Source organism: Heteronotia binoei, chromosome 6, assembly GCF_032191835.1.
Source record: "Heteronotia binoei isolate CCM8104 ecotype False Entrance Well chromosome 6, APGP_CSIRO_Hbin_v1, whole genome shotgun sequence".
In the NCBI taxonomy this organism is placed as follows: domain Eukaryota; kingdom Metazoa; phylum Chordata; class Lepidosauria; order Squamata; family Gekkonidae; genus Heteronotia; species Heteronotia binoei.
The window spans coordinates 78,262,271-78,274,289 of NC_083228.1; the positions used below are offsets into that span (position 1 = coordinate 78,262,271).

The 12,019-nt window shown below is 45.7% G+C and overlaps 1 protein-coding gene across 2 annotated transcripts in view; it reads right to left on the minus strand.

Annotated features, from left to right (window-relative positions):
• Nucleotides 1-1,640: 1,640 nt before the first annotated feature.
• The window catches only part of ARHGAP19 (Rho GTPase activating protein 19), a 29,537-nt gene continuing 19,158 nt past the window's right edge, over nucleotides 1,641-12,019 (minus strand). For both annotated transcript variants that reach the window (XM_060241833.1, XM_060241834.1), the window contains exons 7-12: nucleotides 11,833-11,898; nucleotides 6,262-6,453; nucleotides 6,022-6,114; nucleotides 5,190-5,300; nucleotides 4,548-4,613; nucleotides 1,641-3,727 (exon numbers count right to left, since the gene is read on the minus strand). In XM_060241833.1, the coding sequence (XP_060097816.1) occupies nucleotides 3,671-3,727; nucleotides 4,548-4,613; nucleotides 5,190-5,300; nucleotides 6,022-6,114; nucleotides 6,262-6,453; nucleotides 11,833-11,898 (585 nt within the window). In that variant the 3' untranslated portion in view covers nucleotides 1,641-3,670. The remainder of the gene's footprint in view (nucleotides 3,728-4,547; nucleotides 4,614-5,189; nucleotides 5,301-6,021; nucleotides 6,115-6,261; nucleotides 6,454-11,832; nucleotides 11,899-12,019) is intronic.

A 12,019-nucleotide genomic window follows, 5' to 3' on the forward strand; every position in this document is an offset into this window, starting at 1 on the left:
AGGTCCCTTCCAACTCTTATGATTCTACCAAACATCTATCATACTTAAATCGGTTTTTCTGAAATGTGGCCAGTTTATAGACTTCACCAGGTAGTTTCTTTCTGTCAGTTTCATAATGACTGGGCAAATTATCTTTATACAGCTTGAAAATTGTATTCATGATAAAATGTTGAAAAACAAACTTTGAAAATGATGCAGGTTGAGGTTGTGTACAACACAGCTTCTTTGTGGGGACTTTTGTAAAATCTATTTAACTGAGACACTGACCTGGATGGCTCAAGCTAGCCTGATCTCATCAGACCTTGGAAGCTAAACAGGGTCAGCCCTGGTTAGTATTTGGATGGGAGACTACCAAGGAAGTCCAAGGTTGCAACACAGAGGCAGGCAATGGTAAAACACCTCTGAACTTCTCTTGCCAAAAAACCTTACAGGGCCACCATAAGTCAGCTGCAACTTGATGGTGCACTAAAAAGGTACCACTATTTATCTGAGCCAGTATTGTGGAGTGGTTTAGAGCATTGCACTAGAACCAGGAAGTTCAGGTTTCAAGTTCTTGCGTGTCATGAAACTTACTTGGTGACAGTGAGCGGTCATTGTTAGTCTGAGCTACCTCACAGGGCTGTTGTGAATATAAAATGGAGTAGGGGAGAATCATGTATACTACTCTGAGCTTTTTGGAGGAAGGGCAGGATACAAATGCACTAATACTTTATCTGACAAAGTTCATCCTTGAACAAGGACCTTCACACAAAACCATTATTCATCATAATTTGGGACTGATCAACTATAATATGCTGATACAATATATGCATCATAAGCTTGCTTTGTTTCACTTCATTAGGTTTTGTCTGGATCTACAGTCTTTTCTGTAGTCAGATATCCCAGTAACTCACAGCAGTGCAGGATGGAACATCACTATCTTGTTGCAACTGAAACCTAGAAGTAATTCATCACAAGACCCAAGAACTGTTGATCTAGCAAATAAAAAACCAGTCAAGCAGAGCATTGACTGCCTTATACAACAACTGGTTAGAGATCCATTCTTCTTTTTCAGCCTCTTTTAATTAAGGCCCTTTATTAAAAACAATAACATTCTCATAGCAATTATTCCAAAACAGCACAACTGCTGTGAGAACAGTACCACCCAGACCTCTATTAGTAAGCAAATAAGGGTATTTACGATAGTGGGATTTCGTGCTGTTATTAAAAAGAAGAACTTAACTTCCCCTAAGTTTTAGCTTATGAGCTATAACTTTTTGGGTCAAGGCCTCATTCTGTGACACCTGGAAAATGAAGGATATCCTTAATAATATATGTCAAGATAGAACAAAGATGACACCAACAGCCTCCCCCTCAAATATCAATAAACTTGTGGGACGATTGATCACTGAGCTGGTTAAGAGTCTTTGGTATATATCAGCATTTCCTGCAGCTGCACATATTCATTCACCATTGCAGCAAGGCCTAAATTACACAACCCTGTTTCCTGTAGGATGTTGCCCAAAGTACAGAAGCCTCCTTGGCTAAGCCTAATTCTGTTCCAGAAGCAAACCCTTTACAAGCCGACATACAGCAGCAGCATCTAATTTCACAGATCTGAGTCTCATTTTGTATAAAAAAAAAATCAACTCAAGAGGCTGTTAACAAGCCACAAATACCAAAGAGTATTTAATGCAGAAGTTTCACATTAACAGAGAGGGCAATATACCAAGAACACAAACACATTACATACACGAAACAGAAAAATGAGAGTCACAGACAACCAGAATGAGACCAACAGAACATTAAAACTCTGGGCAGCAGCTCTGTGTTCAGAAGCTGCAATGGACACAATGTGCTTAAAAGTGGAGTAGCTTTCACATCCAATGTTGCTAAAATCTGAATGACCTCTTTAATAGATCTGGGAGTAAGTGGCTTTATAAAATTTCCCTACTGTTTGCTGAATTCATGGGACAGTTTTCGCTGGATCAAGAATCATGAGAAAATTGGCAGCCATTTTAGAGATCCCATTTACAAAAAATCTCAGTTCTGTTTGAATGGCCTCACTCTAGATTTGAAAACAGAATGGCTAGTTCTCATTTCATTCAGGAATGTTTCAGAAATGCTGGTTGGATCTGTACAAAAAGGGTTTTCACTTTCCTGTTAGATCCCTGTCAATCTTGCATCTTCTCCACCATACAGACACAGTGTACCTTGGGGAGGATAATTTTTGGCTTAAGCTGCTTTCATCTACAACAACTGCAACACCACACCTGCACACATTTATTATCATCTCCTCAATCACTGCTATGACTTCACCATGATACATGTTCCCCACTGCTTTTTCTTTGGCTGTGTTTGAGTCTCTGTGATATTGTATTTGCTGTCTGTATATACAATAAATATCTGATGTGTTCCTGATCCAGCCTTTCAAGTCTGCTCTTTAACTCACACACATACACACTCTTCTCATTTAATGAATCCATGTATCTGCTGCATTCTCAAGAGCATAGCAAGACTTGTGGCCAATTTCCCCCTGCACCTTAGACAAATGGAAGCTCCAGGGAAAGGGAAATATAGTATTAAGCCAAACCAAGTTATTCTGCTGTCTTTGCAATTCGTGTTACTTAACATTACTGAGGGCTGTATGCTGCTATTATAGGGTTGCTGGATGTTCACCTCGATAAACCCCTGCTTCCTTAAGAAAAAGAAAACAGCTTCACATCTCTGTCAGTGCTACTGTGGCCAATCTTCCTTCCAAACAGCCACAATACTGCAAAACTTTCCCCCTGTCCACTTGATGACAGGGGGAAAAGGGAAATGTTTCAACAGGTTCTCTGCTTCTCAAAGTGAAAGAAAGTTTCCTTTCATATTAACAAGCTCTTCTTTCTTAGTGTTCTTCAGATACATTGTTAAAGCCATTAAGCCATCAGCTTGTCAGACTGTGTCAAAACCTGGGCCACAGCCAATGTGAAGATGATAGATAGCAGGCCACAAGGAAGATTCCATCTGGCAGCCCTTCAGCCGACACTGCACCTGTGGTATCAGCACTGATGGCGGAGGAGCAAGGGCATGCAGTGAAGGCATCTAGATGTGACAGAACCATTTTGAGCAGAGAAAGAACCTTTAAAAGATTAAACCTTTGCAGGTGATTTACAGCACATACTAGAATGTAACTAAGAAGGCAATTTGTAGAAGCTCTTCAACCGCATCAATAGCCACAATAGAGAGACTTCCAAATCTAAAAAATAAGTATAGCTGCCAAGAAGGGCTGAAAACCTGACTCCACTGTGGATGTTAATAGGATTGAGAGATAAATAGCAAATATTAGAAGTGTGGTGACAAACAAGCCACCAAGAAACAGGAAGACATAAGCCAGTCTGGTTCAGTCCCAAAGAGGTGACAAAGAGGACAAGCAGTAAACAACAACAGCTTCTCCTAAAACAAGCTACAATGCATATCTTGTCCAGCCCAGTTGCATTTCAGACAGATAGTTAGATAGTGGTTTTCTCCATGCTCAGTGGAAGAATGTTTTGTTCTAGCAAACACTCAGTAGTTGGCCAGGCTCCAGTAAATGGAGTTAAAGGGATCAGGGAACTCTGGCACAGATGTTTGCTCACAGCTTGGAGGAGCAGGCATTATTCACAAGTTTGTGAGTCTTTGCTGCACACAGAAATCATCAAGTGGATGCTCAAATCGAAGACTCCTCTGCTGAACACCCATGAGATCGAGTATGTTTACAGGTGTCCTGTGCCAAAAGAAGGGAGAATGGATCGGTACTGTGCTGCAGACAGAGGGCAATAAACATATCATCAGAAGTCTCTGCTGGCTAAACTTTATCCTCTACTGGGGAAAAGCCCAAATTTAAAGTCTACTCATTTAACACTGCTGACTCTCTAGTTCTTTTCCTTTCATTCACAGACTGCCAATTGAGCTATCAAACATGCCCATTCTGACTGATACGGGAGTTGCCATTCACCTTTAAACTCTATTCATGATTGCAGTATACCCTAAAGGGGTCCGGCTGTCCTCAACCAGGACATGGAATGCTCTGCCAGAAGACACTAGGGCCCTGCAGGATCTTTTACAGTTTCACAGGGCCTGTGAGGCAGAGATGTTCCACTAGGCTTTTGTTTGAGGACAGAAATGAATGGTTGCTGGGCTGGCATCCCCCCGCCCAGGGGGCTCCCCCCCCCCATACAGTGTCTAGAAAACAGGAATTTGGCAGCATTTCAGAACAAATGTTTGTAAGCTATTTTTAGAAATTGATTTTAATGATTATTGTATGTTTTTATTGTTGTACACTGCCTAGAGCCCAGCTTCGGCCGGGATGGGGTGATTAATCAAGTTGAATAAATAATAATAATACCAAAGGTAACAGATGACACTGAAACATCCTGCTCCTTTGACAGTATTTTGAAAATGGATTTGGGTTACCCAGGCTTTGGTCACATAGGCTTAGCTTTTAGGCATACATTGGTAGTACAGAGACTTCATGCCAAAGAGGAAAGATTACTGGCATCTGCTGCTGATACACACTAAGGCAAGCATGTAAAAAGTTAATTCACCTCTTTCCTGTGCTCAAAGACTGCTCGAATCACATTGATTGTTGGAGAGGAACCAGATTTCTGTAACTGGACAAAAGGAGAGGAACCAGATTTCTGTAACTGGACAAAATGAGAAAGACACATTAGAAACTCTGGCCTCTGAATCCTACTACAAAAAACTAACAAGGATGGACCAGGTTGCTGGGCAATGGTTCTTGTAAATTCAAATTAACTTCTGACATTAAGTGACTCAAGCCACACAGATGTATGACACTGTACTGGAAATTAGTCAGACATAAGTTTCTGGGGAGTTTCACAAAGCACATGCTAATGGGAAGAGAGAGCCTTTATTCTGAAGGAAAAATATGAGCCAGTAGGAGCATAGGGATCAAACCTAACTGCCAGGATATAAGAAGGGAATAAAAAAGCAGGGTGCAGGGAATGGCAGAGGATCTTAATCATTCTACCAAAGCTTCTAGAACTTGGTGTTAGCTCCAGACTTCCCGCTGAACTTAGGACAGATGAACAAGTCAAAGATGTGACGTGTAGGCAAAGCTCTAGTAGAGCAATCCTCAGCTATCTAGTAGAGTCCTCTAGTAGAGCAATCCCTATTAGCATAATTAAAAAAAAAACCTAAACCCCTCTTCTTTCAGCAACCCTTACCATGTTGACATTCTCCTTACTGCCATAGTTTGGATCCTCAGTGCCCTCTGGTTCCAAAACAGTATTTTTCCCTTTTTTGTCCAAGGACACTTGACTTCCCAGCACCTTACGCTGCATTAAGGAAAGGAAAAAGGTTATTTTTGGGCTGTTCAACTCCAAATTCCACTTTTGTCTGGGTCAACATGTTCATCTTCCTCCATCAAGGGAGCTACCTGGCATTCCCATTTCATCCTCCTATCCCCCACCCTCAGCCAGCCATGGCTTATGCACTCATCTTCAGTGCAGCCAAGGCCTCCTGAAATTACACTCATCTAGTTACAATGAAACCCTGTAGATGAGAAGCATGAGCCCTAGAATTAGGGATAACTTGCATCTTTATTCTCCCGAAGACAAGATGAACTACAACAGGAGGAAATCACAGCTAAATGAAATCACCGCTCACTTTAGCCTTTGCATCTTAAGTCTTCTGCCCATAGCAAAGTAAATGCCCAGGTCTCTTTTTTCTTTATTAAATAAAAACCATTTATGTTTAAGAAGCTTATTCTCCCTTGCACTTTTGAGTGCTAGTCTAAGTCTGGACCTTGGTGTATATATAGGCTACATACCATGTATAGAAGTTCCCAAAAATGCACACATTTGTTCCATGCTTGCAAGGGGACACTCTGCATCTTGCAAGTCCTTTACATGTATGTCAGTTTGGGTAACAACTCCCAGTATTAACTCATTGTGCCAAGCCAGAAAGGACATATAAGTTGGTAGGACACAAATCTGAAAGATATCTTGAATGGTATCACCACAGCTCAATGCAGTGCTAATGTCAGAAGGGCCTTACCTTGATGAGCCCACTGAAAGAACGGGTGCGTGTTCGCTTCTGAGGTGTGAGTTTGTCTGGTCCAGGAGTGAGAGCTTCAGAGTGCTTTTGAAACTAGGAAAATATACATTTTAATAGCACCATCACTGAGGTTCTGTTGTTCAATGACCCACTCCAAAGCCCAACTCAGTTTTTACCCAAAGCAGGAATCTCCATTCATGCTTCCCTGTTCTCATCTAACTGTCAAAGGCCATCTCCTACCTGTTGAATTAGTTTCTTTTTCTTGGCAGAGTCTGGCATATTATGAACATGGCAGAACAGCTCTTTCAGTGCCTCCTCTGTATGCTGATGTGTCTCTTCCTGGTGGGCAGAGGGATCCAACAGTCCTTGCTTCTTGAACTTTAGGAGCTGGAAGTCCCTGAAACCTCGGGGCATGGGCAAGTCCATGTCATCCTGTGGAAGTTGGAAGGACATTCAGCTCATCACTGGTCTGCTTGGTTCAAGCGGATCCTTTCCTATCTATCCTGTCTGTCCTTCAAGGTTAGGTAGGTAGGTAGGTAGGTAGATAGATGATAGATAGATAGATGATAGATAGATAGATGATAGATAGATAGATGACAGATAGATAGATGATAGATAGATAGATGATAGATAGATAGATAGATAGTTTTTTTTGTATCCCGCCCTCCCCGCCGGAGCAGGCTCAGGGCGGCTAACAGCGTCATTTAAATTCCAACTATACAAAGAAAGGCAAAGAAAACAAATTACATTTAAACATTAAAATTCTGATTAAGTTTAAAAATTAATTAATTAAATTAATAAAAGTGCTAATGCTATTTGTTCTTTTATGATGGCGGTTATCATTAGCAATTTCTTTCTTCGTCAGCGAAAGCCAGTTGGAAGAGGAAGGTCTTGCAGGCCCAGCGGAATTGTTCAAGATCCCGCAGGGCCCGCATTTCCTCTGGAAGTTGGTTCCATAGGTTCAGGGCTACAGAGGAGAAGGCCCGGTTATGGGTGCATTGCAGCGTCACCTCTCTTGGTCCGGGAGTAGTCAACAAGTTTTTTCCGGCTGACCTCAGTGCTCTCTGGGGTTCATATGGGGAGAGACGGTTCCTAAGGTAGACAGGTCCTCGACCATATAGGGCTTTAAAGGTAATGACCAGCACTTTGTAACGAACCCGGTATATAACTGACAGCCAGTGCAGCTCGCGCAGTCCAGGCTGTATGTGCTCCCATTTAGGAAGCCCCAGCAACAGTCTAGCCGCTGCATTCTGCACCAGCTGCAGCTTCCGGGTTTGGTACAGAGGCAGCCCCATGTAGAGGGCATTGCAGTAATCCAATCTCGAGGTGACTGTTGCGTGAAGTACCGTTGCCAGATCTTGGCGCTCTAGGAAGGGAGCCAACTGCCTTGCCCGCCTCAGATGGAAAAAGGCTGACTTGGCAGTGGCTGCAATCTGGGCCTCCATTGATAATGAAGGCTCCAGTAAAACTCCCAGACTCCTAACCCGGTGCGCCGCTTTCAGCGGCGCCCCGTCGAAGACCGGAAGAGGTATTTCCCCTTCCCGAGGGCCCCGACCCAGACAAAGGACTTCTGTCTTCGCTGGATTCAGTTTCAGCCCGCTCCTCTTCAACCAAGTTGCCATATCCTGCAAGGCCCGGTCTAAATTCTCAGGGACGCAGTCAGGCCGGCCGTCCATCAGCAGATAGAGTTGGGTGTCATTTGCATATTGATGGAACCCAAGTCCATATCTCCTGGCAATCTGGGCAAGAGGGCGCATATAGATATTGAATAACATTGGTGAGAGAACTGCCCCCTGGGGCACTCCACAATCCAGTGTGCGCCTCCGGGACTGCTCGCCCCCAATTGCCACCCTTTGTCCCCGATCCTCGAGAAAGGAGGAGAGCCATTGTAAGGCAGACCCCCTCACCCCTATATCGGCGAGGCGGCGGGTCAGTAGCCGATGGTCGACCGTGTCAAACGCGGCCGACAGATCTAACAGCATCAGCACCGCCACACCGCTCTGATCCAGGTGCCGTTGGAGATCATCTACCAGGGCGACCAGTACTGTCTCCATCCCATAACCCGGGCGAAAGCCGGACTGGCAAGGGTCTAGGATGGAAGCGTCATCCAGAAAGCTCTGCAACTGCGACGCCACTGCCCTCTCTATTATTTTACCTAAAAACGGTAAATTAGAGACCGGCCGGTAGTTTGCCAATTTGGCCGGGTCTGCTGTACTTTTTTTCAAGAGGAGTCGGACCAAAGCCTCTTTCAGGGATGATGGAAAACGCCCCTCCGAGAGGGATCTATTTATGATGTCCCATAAAGGACATTCAAGCTCCCTCAGGCAAGATTTAATTAGCCAGGAGGGGCATGGGTCCAAATCACAAGTTGTAGGGCGCGCAGAGGAGAGGATTCCGTCAACTTCCTCCAGGCTGAGCGGGTCGAAGTGATCCAGAGTTAAATCGGAAGACAGGCATGGGGCCTCGGGTTCATGTACTGTGTCTAAGGTGATGGGCAGGTCCTGGCGGAGCGACGTGATTTTGTCTGCAAAAAATTTCGCAAAAGCCTCACAGCCTATTTCTAATTCTCTAACGTTTGGTCTGCCCTGGGGCAGTGTAGTTAAATGTCCAATTATTTTAAACAATTGTGCTGGGCGCGAATTTGCAGACGCAATCTTGGCCGCGAAGTATTTCTTCTTCGCAGCCTTGACTGCCATCTCATACGACCTCATAAACGTTCTGTAGGATGTTCTCGCCGCTTCGCCACGAGTGCGCCGCCACTGCCTCTCTAGTCGTCGGAGTCCTTGTTTCAACCGGCGTAGCTCCGAGGTATACCAGGGAGCCAGCCTTGAACGAGGGCGCAGAGGACGTCGGGGTGCGATCTCGTTGATTGCCCCAGATAGTCGGTCTTGCCAGGCATCAACCAGGGCATCAAGGGAATCGCAAGGGGGCCAAGAATCCTGAAGAGCCGTTTGGAACCGTTCCGGGTCCATCAGGCTCCGCGGGCGAGCCAAAATAGGCTCTCCGCCCTTACAGGGTTGTGGTAGCGTCTCCATACGAGCCTTGAGGGCCAAGTGATCTGACCATGGTATCGCCTCCGTTGCGATTTCGTTCACTTTAATCCCGGTCGCAAAGATCAAATCTAATGTGTGCCCAGCCTGATGCGTGGGAGTCGTAACAAATTGCGAGAGTCCCAGTGTCGCCATGGAAGACACTAGGTCCATCGCCTGAGTGGACGCCGCGTCATCGGCATGGACATTGAAGTCACCCAGGACCAAGAGCCCTGGGTACTCCAACGCCCAGCCGGACACCGCCTCCATCAGGGATGGTAAGGCGCTGGCCGGTGCGTTAGGCGGACGGTACACCAGCCAGATCGCCAACCTCTCCCCGACATCCCACGCAAGGCCGACACACTCAACACCATCGATCTTTGGGGCCGGGAGGGCCCGGAAGGAGTAAGCCTCCCGTATGAATATCGCCACCTTGCCTGCTGATCCGCGACTGGTGGAAGACCAAGTAATCTGGGGGAGTCATCTAGGAGAGTGCCGTCGTCTCTCCCTCTTGAACCCAGGTCTCGGTCACGCAAGCCAGGTCAGCATCCTGCCGAAGCAGGAAGTCCCTAATGATCTTATTATTTATAGACCTGGCATTGCATAACACCAGTGTTGGACGCGGGCAATTTCTCTTGGTCCCCCTACTTGTCACCGTTGGGATGGGAAGTAGACTAGAAGGGGGCCGAGCACTGTTTTGTCTCCGTCTCCTTCTCTCGTATCTCCGTCCATTCCCACCGTCATATCTTCCCCTCCCCAGGAGCACTGGAATCCCCTGACCGGACATCCCAAGCCTATTCTTAGATGGTTATATTATAGTTCAACTGACTAATTTACAAACACAGCACAGATCCCCGGCCCACCCCCGTCTTCAGTTCCCAATTATCTAGTTCACCCAAAAAAAAATTTTTCTTTTTTTTTTCCGAATTGATTAGTAAATAATTCCTACTTACTTAGCACAATACTAAAATCTGATTCTTAAAATTTAAAGTGCTAACATGAATAAATAATCAGTTAAATTAATTAATCCTATATGCATTTAAATACATAAAATACCGAATAATAATCCAATTTCTAATCAATTTAAAATTAGTTCATTGTTAATAATTCTAATAGGTGATCGATAGTTAATTAGGCAGCAAAGATAAATTAAGGAGGTGAGGTAGGGTTTAGTTCATAAGGTGCTGTTAGTTGGTGTAAAAGTTTAAAAACGAATGTCCAGGTTTTAGGCGTCTTCGGCGCTTCGTGGCGACTTTAAAGTACAGGTGCTGTTTTCTGGTGTGGAGACAGTTTTTGGGTGCTGTTCTTAATATAATTTTTAGAAGCATGGGTGGGAGAGCTTCTTGGCTGATGGCCCTGCCTCGGGTGAGGGGGTGGGGGCGGAAGGATACGGGAGCGGGGGGGGGCAAGAGGGGAGCAAGGAGGAGGAGCCAGAGGAAAAAGAGGGGGTGAAGACAGAGACCGGGGTGTCCACCGGGACCTACGTTCCGGGGGCAGGCCACTCCTCCACTCACTCACACCCTCTCAACTCTGTCACCCTCCACAGCTACCCCACTCGCTCAGCTCACCCCTCTCCCTCCTTGTTGTGTCAATTCCGCGCCCCAGTCCTCTTGCGAAGGGCTGCTCCAGCTACTCGCCTAAGGCCGCACCCACTCCTTCCCAGTCTTGGCATCACCCAGCGGTAGCGATGTTTCTCGGCAGCTCGGAACAGCCACGCTCCTCTACGGCACTCAGCAAAGCAAGAGCAAAGCAAAAGCCCCGCCACAACCTCAGTCAGCTCCGCGCTCCGCTCTCTCCACGTTCTCCTCCCCGGCACCGGCTCAGTCCCTCCCGGCCTCCGCTAGACGCCAGCCCGCGGCTGCGTCCCGGCCCTGTCTCAGTGGACCCCTGCAGCCCGCCGCTCATGCCTCCAGCTGTACTTTCTGTCATTATAGTTTTAAGTCTGGTACAAGTCTGACATCCAGCAGTCGGGAGGGCAAGGCGGGGCTGGAATCTTTTCCTCACAGCTGAAAGGCCAACAGTCACTCCAACATCTTAACATCTAATCTTTTGACAGTTTACTGAGAGTTTGTCTGGTTTTCTAGAGACTAACTAGAAGGGGCATTTATTTATTTATTTGGCTTTTACCTTGCGCTGCAGGGCAGGTTACAACAGAAATAAAGCAATCAGTTAAAACATCTTAAAACATCTTCCAGTATTAAAATAGTAATAATAATTACAGTACACCAGATGGCAATCTGGCACAGTTGGGGAGTACTCCCCAAAATTTCTGTATATAGATGTGCCTACAATGGACCAATTTCTGGACAAAGGTCATCAATATACCAGATGGATACAGTGTGGGCCATGCAGCAGGATAGAGCAGAGCAGGGGAGGCTGATTTAGACACCTGCTGCCTCAACCAAAGGCCTGGCAGAACATCTCCATTTTACAGGTCCTGCAGAACTGAAGCAGATCCTGCAGTGCTCTGATCCCATATGGGAGAGTGTTCCACCAGGCTGGAGCCTGAGCCCAGAGTCAGGGATCACCAGCAGCTGTTGGTCTGCTGAGTGTAAATCTCTTTGAGGGACATATTCGGAGAGATGGTTTAATTAATATTAATTATTAATTAGGATACATTAATTTGCCTCTATCAAATCCAGGCTCTAATCCAATCTTCCAGCTCTCAAGACATGGATTTCCCCATCAAAATCTCTTCTGGGCAATGCTTGTTCCCCCAGGTCTGCTGCAGTAGTATCAACCTGATGAACTTCATGCCATGTACTCCCTTCTGTGGTCTTACCTTGGAGGCATGTGTTCTAGAGCCCAAATAATACTGTCTGGCATACTCCCGGATGTATGATGGAGCCTTGGAAGATGAGAGAAAAAGGAGGCATCAGACAAGAGCCAGTGTGGTGTAATGTTTTAGAGTGTTAGAATGGTATTTGAGTCAGAATCTCCACTCATGCCATGGAAGCTCACAGGGGGAC